This window comes from Salvia hispanica, chromosome 2 (genome assembly GCF_029641045.1).
Source record: "Salvia hispanica isolate PSC_SH4W2 chromosome 2, Shi_PSC_v1, whole genome shotgun sequence".
Classification (NCBI taxonomy): Eukaryota; Viridiplantae; Streptophyta; class Magnoliopsida; order Lamiales; family Lamiaceae; genus Salvia; species Salvia hispanica.
Window position 1 is genome coordinate 52,344,077 of NC_142693.1, and position 23,269 is coordinate 52,367,345.

The window sequence follows — 23,269 nt, forward strand, 5'->3', positions numbered from 1 at the left end:
GATAGGTAATGTAAAAAAAAAAAAGCATATAATAAAATAACTAATTTACAAATTTAATTATTAAAGAAATAGAAATATAAAAGAGGAAGAAAAGAAACACACAAAAAAAGAAGAAGGCGACGTTATTTTAATTCTAAGAGGAAAGGTCAAATTGGTCCTGAACATATTGTCATTTTACGTTTTTTGTCCTAAACATTACCTTTTGGATTTTTTGGTCCTGAACATATGGAAATTTGATCATTTTGATCCTCCGTCAACATTTCTATTAAAAACTAACGGTCAACGGATTTAATCCCAATTTTAAACAAATTAAACTTTTAATTTTGATTTTAACGTCCATTCATAGCAAAAACACACAATTCCAACAGAGATTCAGCTTTTATTTTCAGTTGAAGGCACAACTCAAATTCTTTTCTTTCACCTATTTTTGCCTCAAATTAACCAGAATCATAGTATTCTGCCAAAAAAGTGACTTTAACAAATGGAATAAGAAAAGAAAACGTTGATTTACAGAAATCTATTGCAAAAAATTTGTAATAGTCAGTCCACAATTCAACTTCAATTATCGCAATACCAGAACCAATTTTAAAAATTCAACATCCATTCATAGCATAAACACATAATTCCGCACAAAAGCCCTAATTTCCCAAAGTCCAAAGAAACCTAATTGACATAAACCCTAAATTCACCCAAAATTCAGCAATCAAGCGTTGGTGAATTTGGTAACCGCCTTCGTCCCTTCAGAAACAGCGTGCTTGGCCAGCTCCCCAGGCAGCACCAGCTTCTCGAAGATGTCGTTGATGAAGCTGTTCATGATACCCATCGCCTTGCTGGAGATCCCGATGTCGGGGTGCACCTGCTTCAGCACCTTGAAGATGTAGATCTTGTAGGTCTCCACGCTCTTCTTGTTCCTCTTCTTCTTCTTGTCGCCGGCAGCGGCGGCCTTGGGAAGCTTCTTCCCGGCCTTCGGCTTCTTCTCCGCGGGAGCCTTCTCGGCCTTACGGCGCCATTTTTAGAGAGAGTGTGTGGATTGGAATTAAAAGTGGAATTGCGTGAATGTGAAGAGGGTGATTAAATTAAATAATATGTTTATAAAAATAATTAGGCAATTAATTAGGGAGTAAAATATTATAATTAAAAGTTTAATTTGGTTAAAATCGGATTAAATCCGTTGACTGTTAATTTTTAACGGAAATGTTGACGGAGGACCAAAATGATTAAATTTCCATATGTTCAGGACCAAAATGATCAAATTTCCATATGTTCAGGACCAAAAAAATCCAAAAGGTAATGTTTAGGACAAAAACGTAAAATAACCATATGTTCAGGACCAATTTTTAATTACCTTTATTCTAATTCTAATTATAAGGAATCCCTAAGCCCTAAACTATTAGTATAGGGCAAAATAATAGATATGGAACGGTAATGTAAAAAAAGAATGAAAAAGAAGCAAGAAAGAGGGCAAAGCGTCGCCGTTTCAAGGCACAGCACGGTGCTGTGTTTCCTCTCCACTACAGAGGATCCAGTCCCAATAATTCTCTCAAGATGAATAGGATTTTATTTTTAAATGATTCCCCACAAGAATAATTCATGCAACCATAATAAATGTTTTTGTGTTTTTAATTAAATGCGAATATGATCATTTTCTGTTGTTACATATAAAACCTTCTTCTTTCAACTTGAGCTCCATCCAAGAAAATAAGCTCTACTGTATAGTTAGTAATAACATTATTAAGAGCAGGAAAAATGTGATAGAATAATCAGGGTGATTAAACATATTGCATAATGATATCATCAGAATGATGATTTCTCCAATATCATTTTCAGAATATTTTAATGTTTCATCATCAATCTTCATCATTCGAGAAAAGTTTAGCTCTAATATCCCATAATAAATGACACACAATACGATATTTTAGAAGACGTACTTTGTGCGTTGAGTGAAGAGAGAAAATAGTATATTTATATTAATGTGAGAGATAAATTTTTCCATAAAAAGGAAATAGTTTATATCCGTCCCGCAGAAATAGACCATATTTTCTTTTCAATTCGTTCCATAGGAATAGTCCATATCCATTTATAATAACTTTGTTTTTTTTCTCTTTTACTTTATCATTTATGGTCCAACCACCCACTGTACAATTTCAACTATTTTTTCTACTTTCTCTTACTTTACCAATTATAAATTAAAACCCGTGCCGAAACCTATTTCTATGAGATGGAGGGACCGTAAGACTAATGCGTTTTTAAGTTTTTAGATGATTTATTCCATCAAAAACGCTTCCAGGAAACTTCTTCAAATCTCTCTTTTACTACAAGATTCCACGCGTTGACAAAAAAGATCTCCTCGTCTACTTCCAACTGGTTTGTTGCTTGCATACACTTTTTTACTGCATTAATTGAAATTAATCAATTTGTTTTTATCTCGATCAATATTTATCTTCACGATTTTTCCACAAATGTCGTATTTGCTCATAATTTGTGACTTCAATCTTGATGGCCCTCGCCTAAATTTGTAGTAGATATTTTCAGGGTTTATTCTGTTGTTCCATTTTTCATTTACGTTTGATTGTTCTCAAGCTTATCCCTATCCCCTGTCTCAAATTGCCTTGACTGAAAGTATTGTTCATTGATTGGATATAGATTTCTAAATCAAGACAATATTGGAACATAAAAGGATATTCACAGATTTTGTGGAGACATTGGGGTGATGAGAGATCAAGTGTGGAGATGGGTTTTAGGGTTGGTTTACATATTTGCAGTTGCAACAATATGGATTGCAGCTAGTTTCGTTGTCCAATCGGTTGTAGACGAGGGCGTTTCGCCGTTTTTGGTCACCTACATTTGCAATTCATTGTTTTTTGTGTACATACCATTAGTAGAAATTGGGAGGTATTTGGAGTGTAGGAATGGAAGCATTTTCTCTTGGCTAATTAGGAGAAATGATGTTGCATTGCAAGACGCTAAGGTTTCAGAAGAGGCTATTCTGCTTCCCAATAACGAGATATCGAATGATGGTGAAGTTGAAGCTGAAGCGGTCGGGTTGGAATTGGATGTGGAAGGGCGTTGGACGCGTTGGAGAGTTGCCAAAGTCAGCATCTTGATCAGCCCCATTTGGTTTATGGCACAGCTCACTTTTAACCTTTCCCTCAAATACACTACAGTTACTGTAAGGAACTTGATACATTCTTGTTTTTATGTATGTATATCTCATGGCTTTTTAGTTAATATGATTCTCTTTTGGTGTATAGTCCAATACCATCCTGAGCAGTGCATCCAGTCTCTTCACATTTCTAGTTGCTCTCGTGTTTTTGGGCGAGAAGTTCGCTTGGGTGAAGCTCATCAGTGTTCTGCTTTGTATGGGAGGAGTCATCGTTGTCAGCCTTGGAGACTCGGATGCAGGAGCCAATAAGGATGCCCCACATCCTGTGCTCGGAGATTTTCTTTCTCTTTTATCTGCAGCATTTTATGCTGCTTATGTAACACTCATTCGCCAAAAATTGCCTGATGAAGATGATAAAGCTGAAGGCCATGTTAGCATGGCACAATTTCTTGGATTCCTGGGCTTGTTCAACTTCATCATATTCTTTCCCGTGGCTCTCATTCTTGCGTTTTCCAAGCTCGGGCTTTTCAACACTCTCACTGGGAAGCAATTTGGTTTAATCGTTGGAAAAGGTATAATTATTTCGCTGCTCCTCCATTACTCATGCTTTTTTCTTGGATACGTTAATTCGCTGCTTTTGCTCTTGGCAATGCTGTTTTTACTCACTACATATATCAATATTCAGGTTTACTAGATAATGTGGTGAGCGACTATCTATGGGCCAAGGCTGTGCTCCTTACGACGACCACTGTGGCTTCTGCAGGTCTCGCAATTCAGGTACCGTTGGCGATCATCGTGGATTCATTGAGAGGGATTGCACCTCATCCATTGGATTATGTTGGAGCTGTTGCTGTGTTGATTGGTTTCACTGGCCTTAATTTCCCTTCAGATGCTCTTTCAACAACTAGAGAATCCCATCTTGAATTGCAGACTAGAAATACAACAAATGTTCACAATCACCTTTCAGATGCTGCGGAATAGATTTTTGCATTGGCGAGTGTACAACATGTAATATAAACAGCTATATCGTTTCAAGTGAAAAAGAAAAGTAGCTGTTTGGTGTTATCTGTTTGCCATAGTAAAATGTTAAAACAGTGAAGATTCCATACAACAATATGTCAACCAAGTAAAACTAAGAAATTATATTTTGTAATAATCGCAATAAGGTCCAAATATCAATTCCCAGGAAGAATGGTATTCCTAAATCTTGTGGGAAAATAATAGTCCTCAATCTTCAGCTCTGTGCTGTGGACATATGGCCGTATCTCTGCATCACTCTCCTAGTTGCTAGAGCTGCCGCCTCACTTGCACGCAAATCCCCAGTGGCCATAATTGCAGCAAACTCATTGCTGATCTCCTCTTGGACTTTGCTCCGAGCATCTCCGAGTGGATCTCTACCAACAGCACCTCCTACACCGTTAGGAGAGGACACCTTTTTGGTCTGCGTCTGTTCATGTACACCTTTTGTTAATTCTGCTTCAGATTTCCTGGCATCACCCTCAACTTTCTTCTTAGTCAATTGGACGGTAGTACCATTAGCTGGCTTTGAAGAAACTGCCGCCTGATTTGAACCAGCAACCGCAGAAGGCCTGAACTGAGGAGCTTGGGGAACTGCACCAGCCCTCAAAGTGCCCTCGAGATTCTGTATCATTGGCACTGCACATCAAACAGATATAGAACGTTACGCGGTAGTTATTTTCTTTAAGCCTTTTTCTTCCTTCAATTTGAGTTGTGTTGAGAGATGAACTCATCAATCCAACCTCACACAACTCTAGGAACCTACCATATGCAAAACAAAATATCAAAAAGCTTTTCTGATGCAAGCATAGAGATTCTGCATCAGTGATAAAACTTTTGGTTCCTACCATGAAACTGAGCACATGTTTTGCTAGCATGTAATGAGCTTTCAAAGTTACTTTCCTAGCACCAAATCTTATGCAAACAGCATCTCCAAAACTTTTATTAGTGAGAATCAACTGACTACCACGATGCATTTGTGATAGTTATAGTTAAGAAAGTAATTTCAAATTCCTTAGCTTCGTAGCTTATAAGCCTTATCAACCCATTTCATCAGGGAAACATTCTGTCACTATTTTTGTATTCAAAATAAATAGGGAGAGACTAGGAAGCAAATTTCTAAGAAGGGAACAAAAAGGAGAGTATATAACATCATAGGGGAGTGACTTACATATGACAGCACCCATCGGACTACTCAAAACTTCATTCGGGAGATTCAAGATGTAATCTGGTATTGAAGCATCAACCAGGAACTGGGCAACCTCATTACTAAAGTTGTTGCAATTATGAGTCAGCAAACTGTAAGTTTCAGCTGTGTAGCGTGGACCAATATCGTCCAAGTACACCTCAAATACGTCTTGAGGCACATGTGTCGTGCCAAGATCTATCACACGAATTGGTGTCCCATATGGAGTTGAACCAGCTGGAGCACTTTGTATGCCACCTCCGAAATAGTATTCATTACCATATACAACAACTCCGGTATGCCTGAAAAATCAGAAACAATTTTGGCGATAAGAAACATCAAGGCATCCGCATTCAACAGCCAATTCGACATTTTGAGACTGTAAACCTCTTACCATATGCCTTCAATAGGCTTTCCCAAAAATGTTGTAGATAGTTGTCTGGCCAAGCCCTGGCTTAGGTCATAAACATTCAAAGAGACCTTGTAACCATCCTGCATGTTTACAAAAGTTGTAAGCTTACAAACCATTTCACAGATGCACATTTTAGTCGATCATGATTAAGAATTCACTAATAGATCACATGCAGTCTAATAAGACATACCTCAGCCATTTTCACCAGTCCAATTGAAAAATACTTGAGATAGGATGAAAGGTTGACCTACAAAAAAATGGACACTGAGATCAAGCTAGGTTCAGGGGACAGTGAAGGGAACAAATCAGTAATGCTGAATATTAGTAACAAACAACACCAATGCACCATAAAGCTTATTGGTTCTATTAATCAACTTGTATAAACTTTAAAGAAAAAACAACTTTCAAATTGCAGATTAATGCAAGTTAATAAAGAGATTACAAACAAAAACTGGACAAAGCTTTAAAGTAGATCCACAATATGCAAGCATACAAAATATTGATATCTATCTGTTTGATGTCCAATTTCTATAATTCAAAAAGGTGCACCAAAATGGGAATAAACCAAATAATAGTAGCTTAACGAACAAGAAAGCAAGCAGCATCCACCCAGAAATAGAATGTGAATAAATCAAAATGATGAAGATATTGAAACAAATAAAATAACAAATCTAGGCAATCTATTATAGCATCATCAATAGGAACACCAGAAAATGTCAATTAGCAATCGCAACTTGCAATTTTAGCCCAATCTAAGACTATATTCGATAAAAATTCTAACATTGGGAAGACCTTACCCCTAACTTCTCCAAAACGAAAAATTTATATCACATTAAATAGCTTTATTCAAAAATCCACATTAATACGCAATTCCACACAGTAAATTCCCGAGACAAACGCCTAGGCTTCTATTTGATCTGATCTATAATCACATTAAATATCTTTATTCAAAATTACATCAATTACAAATAAATCTCGGATAAACCATACAAAAATGAAGAGAAAAAGGTGCGAGTGCTTCAATTTTCACAAGAGAAAATCCAGTCAATTGAACAAAGTTATAATTAAACAAACCAAACATAAGAAATAAGAAGCACATGTAGCATACCTGAGGAAAGAGGAAAGAATGTCCACAAAACCGACAGAAAATAATATTCGCAGCGAAATTTCGAAAGTCTGGTGAAAACTAAGGTTTATATAGTGTGAACGGAAGAGAATACACCAGACTTCTAGAATTTTCTTGCCAATTATGTTACGACACGTAAGCGTTCCGTTTGCTGACCAATATTTTGTTTATTACGTAATCAATGAGCCAAATCCAACCATTTTTCAGGACATCCACCGCAGTGTCTCTTATCCGTCTCTTAACCGTCTCATCTCTTCACTATTCATGGGTCCCACTGTACTTTTCACTCCATCTCTTAACTAAGAGATAGCACCCACATTATATCTCTTGACCATCTCATCTCTTAACTATTCATTCAATTTCATTTTTTATTTTTATTTTCAACAAATCCAATTAATAAAAAACACACTTTATTAAATAAAATAAAATTACAATTTAAAATCCTAAAAATAAAAAAAAAATACATAATTAAAATTCTAAAAAAATAAAAACACACATAATTAAAATCCTAAAAAAATAAAAATACACACCATTAAAAAAAATGGAGGCAAAGAGTTGTCTAATGAAGATCATTTGCGTCTACTCGTTGCCAAAATTTGCTCAAATGTGCTCCATTAGATCCTCCTGGAGTTGGCCGTGGGCGGTAGAATCACGTGTCCTAGCCCGAATACACATCCGCTCTTCCAAAGACGGATGCAATCCACTGCGAGGCGGACTACTTGCAGTAGAGCTTCCCGCGGTCTCAGGGTCGAACCAATTTCCCGCCAGTACATTTCTGGAGCGTCGTGTGATTGGGACGGCCAGTAGCGTCGAAACCTTCTTTGAAGTACTCTTCCTGGGCCGCCAATGTATTTGCGATATGCAAAAATAGCGGGCGTGACATACGGAAATGGCGACGGAAGTAGGTATCATCCCATCTCGGGTTGTTAGAGAAGTAATCGCGTACCAACCTTGCGGCGGCTTGCTCCCGATCACAATGGATGTATTTTCGGGTTCGCTTTTGACGCGCCGCGGCTTCCTCCTCCTCCCTACGTCGATCTTCTTCTAGCGATTGTTTCATTAGTTGACGCATTTGCTCAAATGGATCCATGAATTGATTAAATTTGGGAGAAGAAAAATGTTTTAAAATGAAGAATGTAGTGTGTATGAGTGAGAATAGAGAGTTTTTTATGGTGGATAATTTGTGGGAATGATTTGGTATTTATAGAAGTGATTTGGGGCTTTAAAAAATTTTAAAAAAATTAAAAATTTGTAAAAAAACGGCTATAAACGGCTAGTATAATTTTTGAAATTTTTTTTATATATATTTTTTATTTTTTTGAATTTTTTCTGATTTAAAAAAAAAAAAAATCAATTTTAACGGATATAAACGATGCCCACTCGCGGGACGGCGAGTGGGCGTCACGCACGAACCGGAGCTCGCCACGTCGCCCAAGCGCGTGGCGAGTCGTCTCGCGGGGCGCCTCGCCGCGACGGGACGCGGGACGCGCTGGCGACGAGATGGGGACGAGACGACGCCCACAACGCCGTCTCGCTGGCATCTCGTCCCTCCGAGACGAGATCGGGACATTTTTTTTGCCACTGTGGATGGCCTCAGCATTGGAAGGATCGTCTTCTATACTTCCATCAACAGCATAGGCAGTGTTGTCTTACGGTTGACTATGGTTAAATAATTTTTGACATGATACAAAAATTTAATACAAATACCCAAAATATTAATGCTTTCAATTAAATTTTAAACTGAAGGCTATTTTTGAAGAATTTTGGCCCACAACATTTATCTTTTGAATTACGTACCGAACAGATGAAAATGACCTATTTTTCCTGGACGAAGGAAGTATCTCAAAGTTAATAAAATGCTTAAACATTATTTTAAAAATAAAACCTATCAAACTCAATAAAGTGCCTAAACATTATTTTAAAAATAGGATATCGCTTTACTTAATTATCATCGAAAAGTTTTTAGATAATTTAGGCTCCGTTTGCTACACGGAATTGGAATTCTATAGAATTAAATTGGAAGGAATTGAATTGAGATGAAATTGAATTGACATGTTTGATAATAATAATAATAATAATAATAATAATAATAATAATAATAATAATAATAATAATAATAATAATAATAATAATAATAATAATAATAATAATAATAATAATAATAAAAGTAGATGAAAAGTGAAAATTTAAAAGTTGAAGTGTTGGACTTTGAATCATTCGGTATAACCAATAACCGATCGATTCTAACCGAGTCGATTAATTAAGTAACCGAACTAAAGTTCGGGTCCAAGGACGGAACCAGACACTTGAATAAGACAAGTGCTAAAATTATTAATTTTTTTTTACTATATATAGTAATATCTAAAATTATGGAGCATTTTATTATCCTTACCTCCTTTATTTATTTTACGTACTGTATTTATAAATTGATGAAAACACAGATACATAATCAATTCAAATGCAAAATATATTCGCTCAGATTATAAAATTTAGTAACTTTTGGTCAGTCTTATAATATATAAAATCTAAATATTAAATAATAAACTAGTTATAACACCCGTGCTATGCACGGGCCAAATAATTTTTACGTACTGATTACATATTCTCAATAAATCAACATAAATGAGGATTAATAAAAACCACAAGTGTTACATGCATACATATGTTGATCAGACAACCACAAATTTAACAACGATACATATGTTGATTAGAACAATTATGTATACTCATTTCAAATAGAACAATTATGCTTCCACATACGGTAAATGAGACAAACTCAAAAGAAAAGTGAGACATCTTTATTGAACGAATAGACTGTATAAAAAACATGAACATAAAGCGACCCTTAAAAAAACAAATACTACTTTGAAAAATATACACTTTCGAATTGCATGAATATTAAAAGCACAATTGTTTTGTTTTTTTAATCATCTTCATAAATCAATGTTTTTGGCTGTGGAGTTACTTTGTTTTGGTTGTGGTTCTGTAGGTGCGTGTGGTTGTGACTGTGTGCACGATTTTTGTGTCTTTCACCGTTTGAGAGAAGTGAGTATGTTGGCTTCGTGGAGGCAACGATAGGAGAATGAGAACGCCAGAATGGGTGATGGACTGGTTTCTTCTCTTGTTAATTTTTTCTTTCTTTGTCACAGATTTCTTTCACACAACACCTTCGTTCTCTTATTTTTCGAAGAATGCTAAGATGGATTATCTGATTCTCTAACTTACTCTTCTAATGTAATTAGGCTGTAATGATGATTCTGTCACTTACGATGCTCTAGAATTTTCTTTTACATTACTCAAGATTGAAACACTAAATATGACCGTATAAGGATAATAACTTTTCAAAAGTACAACATTATTAAAATTGAGCAAAAGAAATGATATAAAAACTCAAAAACCATTCGAAGTTTCGAACTAACAAAATACAAAAGGAATCCTAATTCATAAATATAGGTAAATTTATTACTATTAAATATCATACTATTATACTACTACTAATCTCATAAATTATTACAAAATAAAAAATTAATACTAAAAACCGCCACCCATCAAATTAAACTAAATATCATACTATTATTATTATTATACTAATCTCACAAATTATACAAAATAAAAGTTAGTAATACTTGAAAACCGCCACCCATCTAATTAAAATAACAATTATGCATAAAGTTAAGAAATAATTAAAACACAAAATTGAACAAATATAGTCCAAGTCATTAAATATAATAACCTAAAAATTTTGTTTTCTTTCTCTTCAACCTTTTCTCTGTTTCATTTTCATTTCATCAGTTTCCGTCAACCATTCTTCAGGTAATTAATTCATTGCATCAATTCGAAAATACAACAAACCCAGTAGATGAAGCCCATTTCCTCCGATTCCACCAAAACCGTCGACCTCTTCCACCGTCTCTATCCCTTGTCGTCGACTTCCTGCCCAATTCAATTTCGAAAGTTCAATGACAAAGTGGTTCCTCAGGTAAATTATTACAGAAAATAGATATAATTAGGAGTTGCAGATGACCGAAACTCAATCAATTTAAATGCAAACCTGAAATTAACTAAATAATATATATGTAGGTGCGAATTCTTCAGGCACCCTCTTTCCTCTCAGTTCGGTTTTTCCTTTTGATTTAGCTTATTCGATGGCACAACTCGCCGCTTAATTTTCCAGGAATGACGAAGATTCCCTTGACGTTCTACGTGACAACATTCGTCTGCTGCGGATGCTGCTGCTTTAGTTTCCGGCGCTTCTCCATCTTCCAGATAGAGCGAGGTGATTAGCCGGAGCGCAGAGGCATTGAAAAGCGTGGGCGAATGGTCGGATCTCCTTTCAGGGCCGAGATGGAAGGTGTTCATCCGCTGGTTCAACCACACCAGTGGCCATTTGAGTAAGAGAAAATAAGGAGCACTCCATAGTAGTAATTCTAATTCTGTTTTGTGTATCAGTTCATCAAATATTTATGATAGTGTTCAAACTTCCTGTGTAAGCTACTTCTTGGGAAGACCTGCAAAATAGGAGTAATTTCTTGGGAAGAAGCAAAATTTCTGGAGAAGATACAAAAGTCTATTATGCATACATATGTAGTTATATACACGCAGCTACTCTCATTGTAGCTGCAGCCCTATTAACTTGTGCAGCTTTGCATAAAAAAAAGATGGACAATACAACCAAATTTTTCCTTATCATTTTCCCGCCAAAATTAGCTCCCAAAAACTGTCCCTATATAATGAAAGATGAAAGATTTCAACTATTTTTATATTGTCAGCGTCCAGATACAATATGTCATTTTCTGACGATGTTTAAAAATAGTGTTTTGCTAAAATAAATAAAAATAAAAAGAAAAAAAATGTATTCTAAAAAAAGTTAAAATTCATGTTTTATATATCACTTTTAAATAAATTAACTAGATTTTAACTAAATTTTAAAATGGATCACATAAATTATGATATTACAACGATATGCAAAATAATCTTTCAAACTAAATTCAGTAACATGCTATAAATGCAAGAAAATAAGCCTACGTTATTATCTCTCAATAAAAATTACTCCTACTATAATTATGCATTCCCAATACAGCTTAGACGCATAAAAAATTAAACCTAAATTAATAGTTGACCCCACAAAACTATAAATTAAAAATCATATTTAATTCTTTTTCCTTTCTCCTTCCTCATCCCATCTTTTAGGGTGATAAATCGTACGTGTTGTGTCGTTATCGACACGATAATGACACGACACGATAACAACAAACACGAACACGACCCGTTAAGAAAACTCCAAACACGAACACGAACACGACCCGCTACCTTCAGACACGAACACGACACGAATCACTTCGGGTCAACACGACACGATAACAACACATAACACGACACAATAATGACACTATACTAATAATATTATAATATATTAATATTATTTCTAATATTAAATTTTAAATTTAAATTTTAAAATTTAAAATTTTAAAATAAATAAAATAATAATAATATTATAATATATTAATATTATTTCTTAATGTGTAACACGAACACGACACGAAGTTTTCGTGTCGTTATCGTGTCGACACGATAAGGACATGAACCCAATAAGCTTTCACACATACCCATTAATTTCATACGGGTTCGTGTCGTGCCAAAAATTGCCAGCCCTACCATCCTTCTTTTTTGTAGAATAAAACATAAAAAAATATATGTAGCGCAGTGGGGCTGCTATGGTTTGGCCCTTGCTAGGTCCGTCTCTGATCGGGTCAGTTCCGCTTAGTTCTTTTACCAATTTTTAGGATCAGTTAACCGATCGTTTACCCACCCCTAAGTATATGTGTATGTGTGTGCGACTGTGTGTTTGTATGTGTGTATGATAAATATAATTAAACTTTGTATTATAGAGATGTATTAATATGACAACTCTCTTTATTGTAACACTATACCACCATTTCAGGCCGTTAGATCTGAAGATCGTATGATTCTCAAGCTGCCACGTGGCAACCTATTTTAATTAATTTAAAAAAATAAAAAAACACTAAAAGGGCAAAATCGGTATTCTCTATTTTCAGTCTGTTACCAGATTGCAGTCTTACTCTATGAATATTACAGTGTTACGTGTCTACATCATTTGTAATAGTTTTTCACCTTCGAAATAGTTTTTTACCTTACCAGATTGCAGTGTTACTCTATGACTATTGCAGTATTACCAAGTAGTATTTGCAGTTTACATATTACCAAATCCGTTTTTATTTAAATTTTTGGGATTGACTAAAATACTCACTTCTGCAATATGCAACATTGATACGTGCATATATAGGAGATTATCCCTCATATCATAATTTAGTTAATTAATGATTTACCGTATCTTTTCATATATTATTAGGATCATTATTTTCTTATTCCCTAAGTCAGATTAGTCTTATAAATAGGAGATATTATATTCTTCTATTTCATTCAAGAAATTTCATTATCCTTTTATTTTATATTTACGCTTTTATCATATCCTTCCTGGTTTGATCGACCGACAAAGCTCCAACGACTACCTTTTATTCCACAATTTGACGCTGGAGTGATTGTCGGGCAATAGCTCCCGCGACGTTCGACGCAAATTATCTGAGTTACGTTAAGGATGAAGTTCCTTAATTCAGATAATTTGCGTCGAACGTCGTGTAACATCCCTAACCCAAAATCATGCATTATTTTGCATATTAGTATATTATATTGTCATTTTTATTATAGATATATTAAGTGTGTGTCATAGAGGATATATTTAGTGTTACAGTCAATATTATAGTCGAATAAATAGATAGTTTTGGAACACGAGAATTATTTTTAATAGATAAATATATTCCATATAACTATACATTCCTTTTATATACATTAAATAATTAATATAAATGTGTATGCATGTATTGTAAAGTGTGCAGGTGTAAATTGGATTACATAGTACTATTTACATACTTTACACATATAAATATTTATATATTTTGTTTTGGATAGACTAAGGTTATAATATTAAACAAATATGCATACGTACGTGGCATAGCAAATGAGTATTTTCGTGTATTAGTTTGTAGCTCAAGTGTTTAAAAAAATTACACGTTTTTAGTTCTTCTCTTATACGTGTTTTCCTTAGAAATATATATAACAAATATAAGTAGGTCGGTTTATTTGATTATATGACTATTTAAAGAAAAAGAAACAAGGAGAACATGGTTTTCATAAGGAGAGGGTCACAGAGTTAAAACGAGAGGAACTTTAGGAGAAAAATAAAATGATAGGATTGGAATTTAGGAGAGGAAGCACACGCATATTTTCAGTTTAAGGATTGAGGGCTATGAAACATGAGACGGAATCAAAAATTCGGTTAGATTATATGTCTTAATCAGGTGTGTATAAATCACTTTTAATTTTACATATTTTATGTGATTGATTGCTATGCGTTAAGTTGAAGTGAATATTTGAATTATATGATGTGAGTCTGAAAATGGTTATGTGTTATTTGGTATTAATGGTGTAATATGATGTGGATATGTTTATGTATAGTATTGGAGTTAATTGATGGGATATGATAGAAATATGTAATTGATGCAATTGATATGTTTGCACATGGTTTTGGAATTATTTGAATCGTTAGATTAAAGAGGATCTGTGACAGTCATTCCCTGGATCTGATATCAATGGCAATGGACCTACGGGTCATATACAATGGCAATGGACCTACGGGTCATATATACAATGGCAATGGACCTTCGGGTCATATATATGTATACAATGGCAATGAGACCTACGGGTCATATTATACAATGGCAACAGACCTTTGGGTCATATATATATGTACAAAGGTAATGAGACCTTCGGGTCATATACAATGGAATCCCGGGCAGATACCATGCTTGATCTGTCACAGAATAATAAACTGAACAGAATGGCATATGCATATCTATATGGAATCATTTTTTATTTTGTTGATTATTTGTTATATATATTGGTTAAAGAATATAATTGATTGTTTGGGCTGTGTAATTAAAGGTAAGATTTATATACACTGAGTTGTGGCTCATATAAACCACTAATATTTTTCAGGAATAAGATATCAGTGACGTTTTTATATTGACGTGGGTCATAGGAACTCAACATGTTATCAGGGTCGGCGGCTGACACATTTTGGCAACCTTCTTCTCCTCATCATTTTTGCATATAGATAAATATATAGCATAAAGAGTGGCGAGAGGGTCTGATAAGGCTAATTTCATGCATCGGTAATGTGCGAAAAATGTTATACTTTGCTGGGTCTAACACGTTTCCTAAGCCAGGTGTGTGAAGAAAATCGCTAGATCAAGGAAGTAATGAAGGAGATGGTCTAGCGAGGGAAAGGAACGAAGTGAGCAGGATTTACAAGGAAAATTTGCGTGACAGAGGAGTCTACAGCTGAGGGCAACAAAGTCTTATCTATACCTCGCTGGGCCCACTCAAACGCCTATATATATATAGAAGAGCATGCAACGCAAGGGATATAGTTTTTTTCACTCTTCTTAGCTCACACACTTTACACACACTTGGGAATGGATCTGGGGTAGTCGTGATCGGAAGGGTACTTTCTAGAAAATCTCGTGTTTGGCAACACCGTCCGAGTGAGGGCGAAGATACAATTACCTTTAATTTCAGTTGTTTTGCTTGTTTTCACCGTCGAACTTCACTTTTGGGAGTCGACCTTGATGTTGATGATGCTTAATTGTTTTACCGTTTGTGGATCTGCGTTTAGTGGTTAAATTTCAAGTCATTTTGCATAGATCTCTCTGCTGTTAGCTTATTTCTTCAATTGTTATGTCGATCTCTGTTTATATTGATGTTGAGGTGTTTGATGTGGAATTTGGTGACAGATCTGTGGTTGTTTGAGTATTCGGAGTTCTTTTTTTTTTTTTTTTTAATCTGACGTGATGGAGAGTTTCTGCTGTTTGGAGTTCATGTCGGACGCTTGGATCCGGAGTGGATTTAGCGTCTGAGGTTGTATTCGACGTGTGGAAAGATAGTAGTTCGATAGATCTTGTTTTTCTTCTTCTTGGTTTCTATTTTACTTCGTCTAGGGTATGCAGATCTGTTAAGTTCTTCGTTATTATGCATAAATTTGATTTCAAGTCAGTAGCTCTGTTTTTATTTTGCTCATGCTGCTTTTCTTAAGAAGTTTTACGCAATTTTGGTTGTAGAAGACGATGTCACTGTCAGTCGGTACAAGAGTTAGTTATTCTGCCAACTTTTCATTCGTACCTTGCTTTTTCAGACATGGTCCCCACAGTAGGTTTATTTCCTAGGTCTAGCTGTTAGTTTAAGAATTTTTTTAAAAGTTCCCAAGTCAAGTTAATTTTTGATTTTCCTCAACGCAAGAAAATGCGTGGCAGCAGCCAACACCAAAAACACTCCCAAATCCTTGAACATGAGTATTACGCATCCTTCTCTGTGGGATCGATCCCTACTTCCCTATACTAGGTTTAGTAAAGTGGTTGAGGGTTTTTTTGAAAGAAAAAGTGCTCTGTGTGTCCGACGACCGGGATTCCTCGCGACCCACGAGTTCCTAGACCGAGTGATCTGGTGGACTTGCTGGATCTAGGAAACCTGCTATTTCCTATTTGAACGCATAGAGAAAAGCAACCTTTCAAGTGGCGCCGTTGCCGGGGATGGATGGCGTTTGTTGTTATTTCATTTAAGGATTTGGTGTAAATATTTTAATTTCTATTATTTCGTTTTCCCTTGACAGTTTATGAGAACAGGCTTCCAATCTGGAAGTTGGGCAAGCTCATCTGGATCAGGGAGTGGCCAGTACGAGTGGCGAGTCAAGGAATCTACATCTACCATCGCCACTAGATCAGGATTGAGAACGGAGGATCCATTCCCGTTCGAGTCAGAGAGTGAAAGGGAGTGGAATTCGTCGACCGAGGAGAACCCAGGATCGTCAACAGAACCAGAGCAATCCGAGACCGAGGAGGAGGAAGACCCGAATATGGCCCATCTAGTAGATCCCGATCCGAAGATAGGGTCGCTCACCGCTCATCTTGACGGTGAACCCGCTCACGCTATAGTCTCGAACCCACGCCGGAGGTCAATCGACATCAAAACAAATGTGCTAGGAGTTCTGCCCACGTTCTCTGGACGGAGGAACGAATGCCCTTATGAGTTTTTAAATGAATTCAGCAAATTGTGGCATTCAGAAGCGACCTAATGAGGCGACGGAGGAGGACTACCGTCTGCGTGCAATACCGTTTGCCCAAAAAAGGGGAGGCGAACACTTGGCTACTAAGGCTTCCACCGGACTCGATCAACACGTGGAAGGATTTTAAACTGGAATTTCTGGACTACTTTTTTCCATCCAACAAGACGAATGCCTTGAAGAAGGAGATTCAGGAGTGCAAACAAGAATACGATGAGTCTCTGAGTTCTTATTGGTCCCGTTTCAAGGGACTGCTGGATGCTTGTCCAAACCACAGGATGATAGAAGCGTAGACGTACTATCTGTTCTACGAAGGTGCAAACCCTGAATCGAAGGACTTGATGAACTCCTCGAGCGGGGGAAATTTTACCAAGAATAAGGCAAGCGAAGCTCGGGAAACCTTGGGGAGGCTGATCGAGGCAAAGAAGGCCTATGATAACCCGCGAAGCATATTGAGGAGAGGATCAGCTAATGCAGTGATGGATCAAGAAGACAAGAAGGTGGAAGATAGGATCGATAAACTGGAAAAGGCCTTGCTAAATGCAATCGAGAAATACAATCCGCATGCTCCAGTGGAAATTGAGAAATCCCCTGGTCAAAGGAAGGCAACTGCAACCATACTACAGTCAGCCCTGCGAAGGGGAGTGTCAAGCTCAAGCAAATTCGATGGGAAGTTGGAATCCCGATGGAAGTTGGAATCAAGGAAGACAGAGGGACGCTCCATGGAGGACTCACCCAAACTTTAGATGGACTGACCATGATCAAAGCCAGCCACCTCCTTTTCAGCTCACGAATTTTGCACACCCTCCGGAGAGGCAGTCCAACTGGTCAGGGAAAGGTCAAGAAGGACAATTACAGCTGGGGTATAGGAATCATGACCAAGCTAATTGGGGAAACAAAAATCAGAACAACCCAGGAAGCTCCTATGTGCCACCTCATCAGAGAAACAATCAAGGAAACTACCAGAACTCCCAACCGAATCATCAAGGGAATCAAGGGTCGGGTGGCCAGTACAATAACCATCAGGGAAATCAAGGGTCGAATAACCAATACAACAATCATCAAGGCAACTATCGACAGAACCAAGGTCAAGGACAAAATTCTGGTCAATTCCACTTCAGACCACAGCGGAGTTTGGATGACATGGTCCATGATCTGGTAAATTCACAGCAGTTCATGCAAGGTAACCTACACTCCAACAATGACATGGTGCACAAGTTGCAAGATGCTCAGTCTGAACAAAAAGCCGCCATGGACATGATGGCGAAACAACTTTCCCAGATCGCAGTTTCCTTGAATGAGATGCGAGGGAATGAAGGCCAACTTCCTGCTACCGTCAAACCGCCAGACCGAGCAAACATTAGTCAAATCACCTTGAGATCTGGGCGGGGTTACGAAGGGCCGACGTTGGAAACTGATGAGGAAGTGCCTATGCAAGCTAAAGAAGGGAAACAGAGTCAGAAACAGCAAGAGGAAGGCGCTGGACCGAGGGAGATCATTGTTCAGAGAGACCTCCAGAAGGAAGATTTAGGGGGATCCCTACCTCGATCAAGGGACCCGTTTTTCCTAGACCCCGAACCTGCGGAAGTAAGTAAGGAAGGAAACAAAGCAGTTGATGAAACCCAGACTGGGACTTCCACAAATGCAGTAAAGCGAGCAAAACCATTTCCATATCGAGGGGAGGCGAAGAAGAAAAAAGGATGATACAGAGGATCTCATGGAGATTTTCAGCAAGTTGGAAATCAACTTGCCATTCTTGCAAGCCTTGAAAATGCCCGCCTTCAGTAAGTTCATCAAGGAGTTTATTGCAGGGAAAACCAAGCTAGATGGGAAGATTGTGATTGGAGAAACTGTGTCTGCTGTGATATAGAAAAGAAGGATGCCCTCGAAATGCACCGACCCAGGTATGTTCACATTACCCATCTCTTTAGGGGATATCAAAGTTGAGCATGCCATGTGTGATCTAGGGGCATCAATAAATGTTTTGCCACTTTCGATCTATAAGAAGTTAACTGGGGTAAGAATGGTTGCTACCAAGGTAGTGATCCAGCTAGCAGATAGAACTTGCATTTGCCCTGAAGGAGTGTTGGAAAATATTATAGTCAAAGTGCATGAATTTCTATATCCTGCTGATTTTTACGTGATCAAGATGAATGATAATGAGTCTGCTGAGTCTAGTGGGGTACTTTTAGGGAGACCATTTTTGCGTACGGCTAAGACCATTATCGATGTGTTTGATGGAACAATTTGCTTGGACTATAATGGGGAAAAATATACCTTTAGCATAGATGAGGGGATGAAAAGACCTTTAGATGTTGAGAATCTCTACGCTATTGATGTTATTAACCCTTTAGTCCAAGAATATCTTGAGACAGAATTGATACAGGAACAAATCGACAACTCGGAGTTGAGCCATTCGATTGACAAAGAAGTTGTGGGATGGTGTGCAGCAGTGAACACAGAAGAATTGACAGATGAAGAGCTCACAGAGGCCATTATGGAATTCTGCAGAAGCCCGGAATCAGCTAGGTCCAAGGGATCAGCTTATGTGGTCAGCTTGGAAAAATCTCCTGGGTCGGGGAAAGAGACTTTACCGGAAATTTCAGACAAAAATCCCTTGCCCCAGGAGACGAATGGAACGAAAAAAGAGCTGAAAACACTTCCACCAGGCCTTAAGTACGCTTACTTGGAGGAGGACGAGACATTTCCAGTAATAGTCAACAGCAACTTGACCAAGGAACAAGAGAAGGAGTTGTTGGAGGTCATCAAAAGGAACAAAAAGGCAATAGGATGGACTCTCTCAGATTTGGTGGGAATAAGTCCGGATCTTTGCATGCACCACATCCGTTTAGACGAAAGTGCAAAGGCTCATCAAGATGTACAACGGAAGCTGAACCCGAACATGCGAGAGGAGGTCCTAAAGGAGGTATTGAAGTTGCTTGCTTTAGGAATCATTTACTCCATTCCTGACAGTGAGTGGGTCAGCCCTGTCCATATGGTGCCAAAGAAGTCTGGGATACAAGTTGTCAAAAATGAGAAGAATGAATTGGTACCCACCAGATTAGTGACAGGATGGAGGATGTGCATCGACTACATGAAGTTGAACGAAGCCACAAAGAAGGATCATTTTCCTTTACCTTTCATTGATCAGATGCTGGAGAGATTGGCAGGCAAACAGTATTTTTGTTTCCTTGATGGATACAACGGCTATTTCCAAATCTACGTTAATCCAGAGGATCAAGAGAAGACCACATTCACGTGCCCTTTTGGTATATATGTATACCGAAGAATGCCATTTGGATTGTGTAATGCACCGGGGACTTTTCAACGATGTATGATGAGCATTTTTTCGGATCTGTTGGAAGTATGCATTGAGATATTCATGGACGATTTCACCGTTTATGGGAACTCATTTGATACTTGTTTAGCCAGCCTTGATCTAGTGTTGCAGAGATGCCAGGAAAAGCATTTAGTGTTGAACTTCGAGAAGTGCCACTTCATGGTGACTGAAGGCATTGTCCTGGGTCACGTGGTTTCTGAGAGGGGTATCCAGGTAGACAAGGCAAAGGTGGATGTGATATCAAAATTACCATACCCCACGAACCAAAAAGAGGTAAGAGGATTCCTAGGCCATGCAGGGTTCTATAGGAGGTTCATAAAGGATTTTGCAAATCGCTCAACCACTCACTCGGTTGTTACAAAATGATGTGGAATTCATCTTTGACGAAGGATGCGAGAGGGCGTTCCAGCTGCTTAAGGACAGGTTAGTATCAGCACCAATAATCAGGGCACCAGACTGGAATCATCCTTTCGAGATAATGTGTGATGCAAGCGATTTCGCTGTGGGAGCCGTCTTAGGACAAAAAATTGATGGAAAAAGCTATGTGATTTTCTATGCTTCCAAAACACTAAATCAAGCTCAGAAGAATTATGACACCACGGAGAAGGAAATGTTAGCCATCGTGTATTCCTTTGAAAAATTCCGACCCTACCTTCTTGGGTCAAAGGTTATAGTCTTCACAGATCACGCAGAGATAAAGTACTTACTGGCTAAGAAGGAGTCGAAGCCAAGGTTAATCCGTTGGCTATTACTTTTACAGGAGTTTGATTGGGAAGTACAAGATAAAAGAGGAACGGAGAATAGGGTAGTAGATCATTTGAGCAGAATCTTCCAAGGAGAAACAGAAGAGGCCATACTCGATGCCTTTCCCGAGGAACATTTGTACCTTTTGGAGAAATTTCCTAGACCACCTTACTGGGAAGCAGTTTTGGCCTTGACCGGTCTAGGGGAATCGGATAAGGGGAAGCGCACGCTGAATGCAGAACCGTGGTTTGCTGATCTAGCCAACTACTTGGTCACGGGAGAGATGCCAATTTCAGAAGAAGTTTCCCGAGCCCAGAGGATGAAGGTTAGAAGCGAATCCAAATTTTATTTTTGGGATGATCCTTACCTGTGGAAAATGTGCTCAGATCAAGTGATTAGGTGCTGCATTCCCGAATGGGAACAAAGAGATGTGTTAAATCATTGCCACACGTTAGCATGTGGAGGCCACTTTGGGCCAAGGAAAACAGCGAGAAAGGTTCTCGACAGCGGATTTTATTGGCTAGCATTGAATAAGGATGCTTTTGAGTTCTGCCAGTGTTGTGAGAGATGCCAGCAGACGGGGGGGGGGGGGGGGGGGGATTTCAAGGAGAGATGAGATGCCTCTGATCCCAGTGATCGTGTGCGAAATTTTTGATGTGTGGGGAATGGACTTTATGGGACCGTTTCCGTCATCCTGTGGGAATACTTACAGATTGGTTGCAGTGGATTATGTATCTAAGTGGATAGAAGCTAAGGCCACCACAACTTGCGAATCGAAGGAGGTGGCGAAATTTCTCAAGGATAATATTTTCAATAGATACGGAGTTCCTAGAGCCATCATCTCAGACCAAGGAACACATTTCTGTAATCGTACCATCGAGGCTTTGATGAAAAAATATGATGTACACCATCGAGTGTCAACTCCTTACCATCCTCAGTCTAATGGCCAGGCAGAGATTTCTAATCGCGAGATCAAGGCGATATTGGAGAAAACAGTTAATCCGTCAAGGAAGGACTAGAGCAAAAGACTCGGGGACGCATTGTGGGCCTACAGAACTGCTTTTAAAACGCCTATTGGAATGTCACCTTACCGACTTGTGTTTGGTAAGATGTGTCACTTACCTGTGGGTATGAACACAAGGCGTACTGCGCAGTGAAAGAAATGAACATGAAGCCGATAGCTTGCGAAGAAGAGAGGAAGTTACAATTGCAAGAGTTGGAGGAACTTCGGCTGGAGTCGTTTGAGTCTGCCATGTGGTACAAAGAAAGAACGAAGTTATGGCATGATAAAAACCTCCGGGTCAAGGAACTTCATGTGGGACAGAAGGTGCTCCTTTTTTAGTCTCGGCTTAAGCTAATGCCAGGGAAACTGAAATCTAAGTGGATCGGCCCATACACCGTCGTTGGCATCCGAGCAAATGGAGCAGTGGAGATCCAGGGAAGTACTCCAAACTCTGTTCCTTTCCTTGTAAACGGTCATAGAGTGAAAGTCTATAGGGATAATTCCGAGTTGTGTGCTGTGGACGAGATTCCACTACACACACTCCCTATTATTGCCTAAAGGGACGGGGGTAATTTCCGATGAATTCCTAGGTCAAGGAAGAAGTTAATGATTTGAAAATTCAAAACTGAACCAGGGAATCTCGGAAATACAACACGGATGTAAATAGTTTAATTGTTTTCCTTTAAAAAATTAAAAAAAAATCAAAATAAATAAATAAATAAATATATATATATATATTTTTGAAGTACCAGACTCCAAGGGGAACCGATATTTTATGCCCTAACCTCGACCTAGGGGTCTGGAACCTTCATTTTCTTTATTTTGTAGGGCATGGTCGAGGGAATTAGCCAGGAGGAGAATCTGAAGGAAGGAGTCAAGGAGGGAAAAGATATTTCGAATTTCAAATTCTGGCCGATAATTATGGGAGACGTACGGTTGCTTACATCACGCCTGCAACCGCACCATCTTTTCACCAGAAAAGCAACCGTCGTCCTTCTCTCTCCAGTCATTCCTAATTAGACGAAATTTTTGTTTGCTCTTCCTTCTCTCTTAATTTTCTCTCTCTAAAAACGGACGAAACCCTAACCAAAAATTGCCCAGTTCTTTTCATTTTTTCAGATCTACACCGATGGACTCTACCAAGGG

At 38.0% G+C, this 23,269-nt stretch overlaps 2 protein-coding genes, 1 long non-coding RNA gene and 1 pseudogene across 5 annotated transcripts; 2 read left to right on the top strand and 2 right to left on the bottom strand.

The window, feature by feature from the left end:
* Positions 1-593: 593 nt before the first annotated feature.
* LOC125197052 (histone H2B.3-like) lies at positions 594-10,200 on the bottom strand (annotated as a pseudogene).
* On the top strand, positions 2,274-4,168 carry LOC125200593 (uncharacterized). 2 transcript variants are annotated; one of them, XM_048098252.2, is made up of 4 exons: positions 2,274-2,364; positions 2,644-3,169; positions 3,252-3,675; positions 3,789-4,168. In XM_048098252.2, exons 2-4 carry the CDS (start codon positions 2,711-2,713, stop codon positions 4,082-4,084), a joined length of 1,179 nt encoding a protein of 392 aa, XP_047954209.1. In that variant the 5' UTR covers positions 2,274-2,364; positions 2,644-2,710; the 3' UTR covers positions 4,085-4,168. The 2 variants fall into 2 exon arrangements, with proteins under 2 accessions (XP_047954209.1, XP_088921858.1); XM_089065732.1 differs by having other exon boundaries at positions 2,286-2,364; positions 2,961-3,169.
* Positions 4,140-6,948, bottom strand: LOC125200594 (uncharacterized). 2 transcript variants are annotated; one of them, XM_048098254.2, is made up of 5 exons: positions 6,827-6,948; positions 5,909-5,965; positions 5,701-5,798; positions 5,292-5,608; positions 4,140-4,759 (listed from the first exon to the last, which is right to left on the bottom strand). In XM_048098254.2, the coding sequence occupies exons 2-5, from the start codon at positions 5,915-5,917 to the stop codon at positions 4,338-4,340; spliced, it is 846 nt and encodes a 281-aa protein (XP_047954211.1). In that variant the 5' UTR covers positions 5,918-5,965; positions 6,827-6,948; the 3' UTR covers positions 4,140-4,337. The 2 variants fall into 2 exon arrangements, with proteins under 2 accessions (XP_047954211.1, XP_088921859.1); XM_089065733.1 differs by having other exon boundaries at positions 5,909-5,982; positions 6,827-6,882.
* Positions 10,201-14,040: 3,840 nt separating the features above from the next.
* On the top strand, positions 14,041-15,498 carry LOC148932609 (uncharacterized). The gene is made up of 2 exons (XR_016134972.1): positions 14,041-14,220; positions 15,148-15,498. It is a non-coding gene; the product is annotated as an uncharacterized LOC148932609 (long non-coding RNA).
* Positions 15,499-23,269: the final 7,771 nt, after the last annotated feature.

What these genes read in the sequence shown, in the direction of transcription:
- LOC125200593 (XM_048098252.2), top strand. Translation starts at nt 2,711, where the DNA reads ATGAGAGATCAAGTGTGGAGATGGGTTTTAGGGTTGGTTTACATATTT. An exon ending in TCAAATACACTACAGTTACT is followed by an intron (nt 3,170 to 3,251) that starts GTAAGGAACTTG and finishes TTTGGTGTATAG; the next exon opens with TCCAATACCATCCTGAGCAG. An exon ending in TGGTTTAATCGTTGGAAAAG is followed by an intron (nt 3,676 to 3,788) that starts GTATAATTATTT and finishes ATCAATATTCAG; the next exon opens with GTTTACTAGATAATGTGGTG.
- LOC125200594 (XM_048098254.2), bottom strand. An exon ending in AAGCCTATTGAAGGCATATG is followed by an intron (nt 5,609 to 5,700) that starts GTAAGAGGTTTA and finishes CTGATTTTTCAG; the next exon opens with GCATACCGGAGTTGTTGTAT. An exon ending in TCCGATGGGTGCTGTCATAT is followed by an intron (nt 4,760 to 5,291) that starts GTAAGTCACTCC and finishes TTTGATGTGCAG; the next exon opens with TGCCAATGATACAGAATCTC.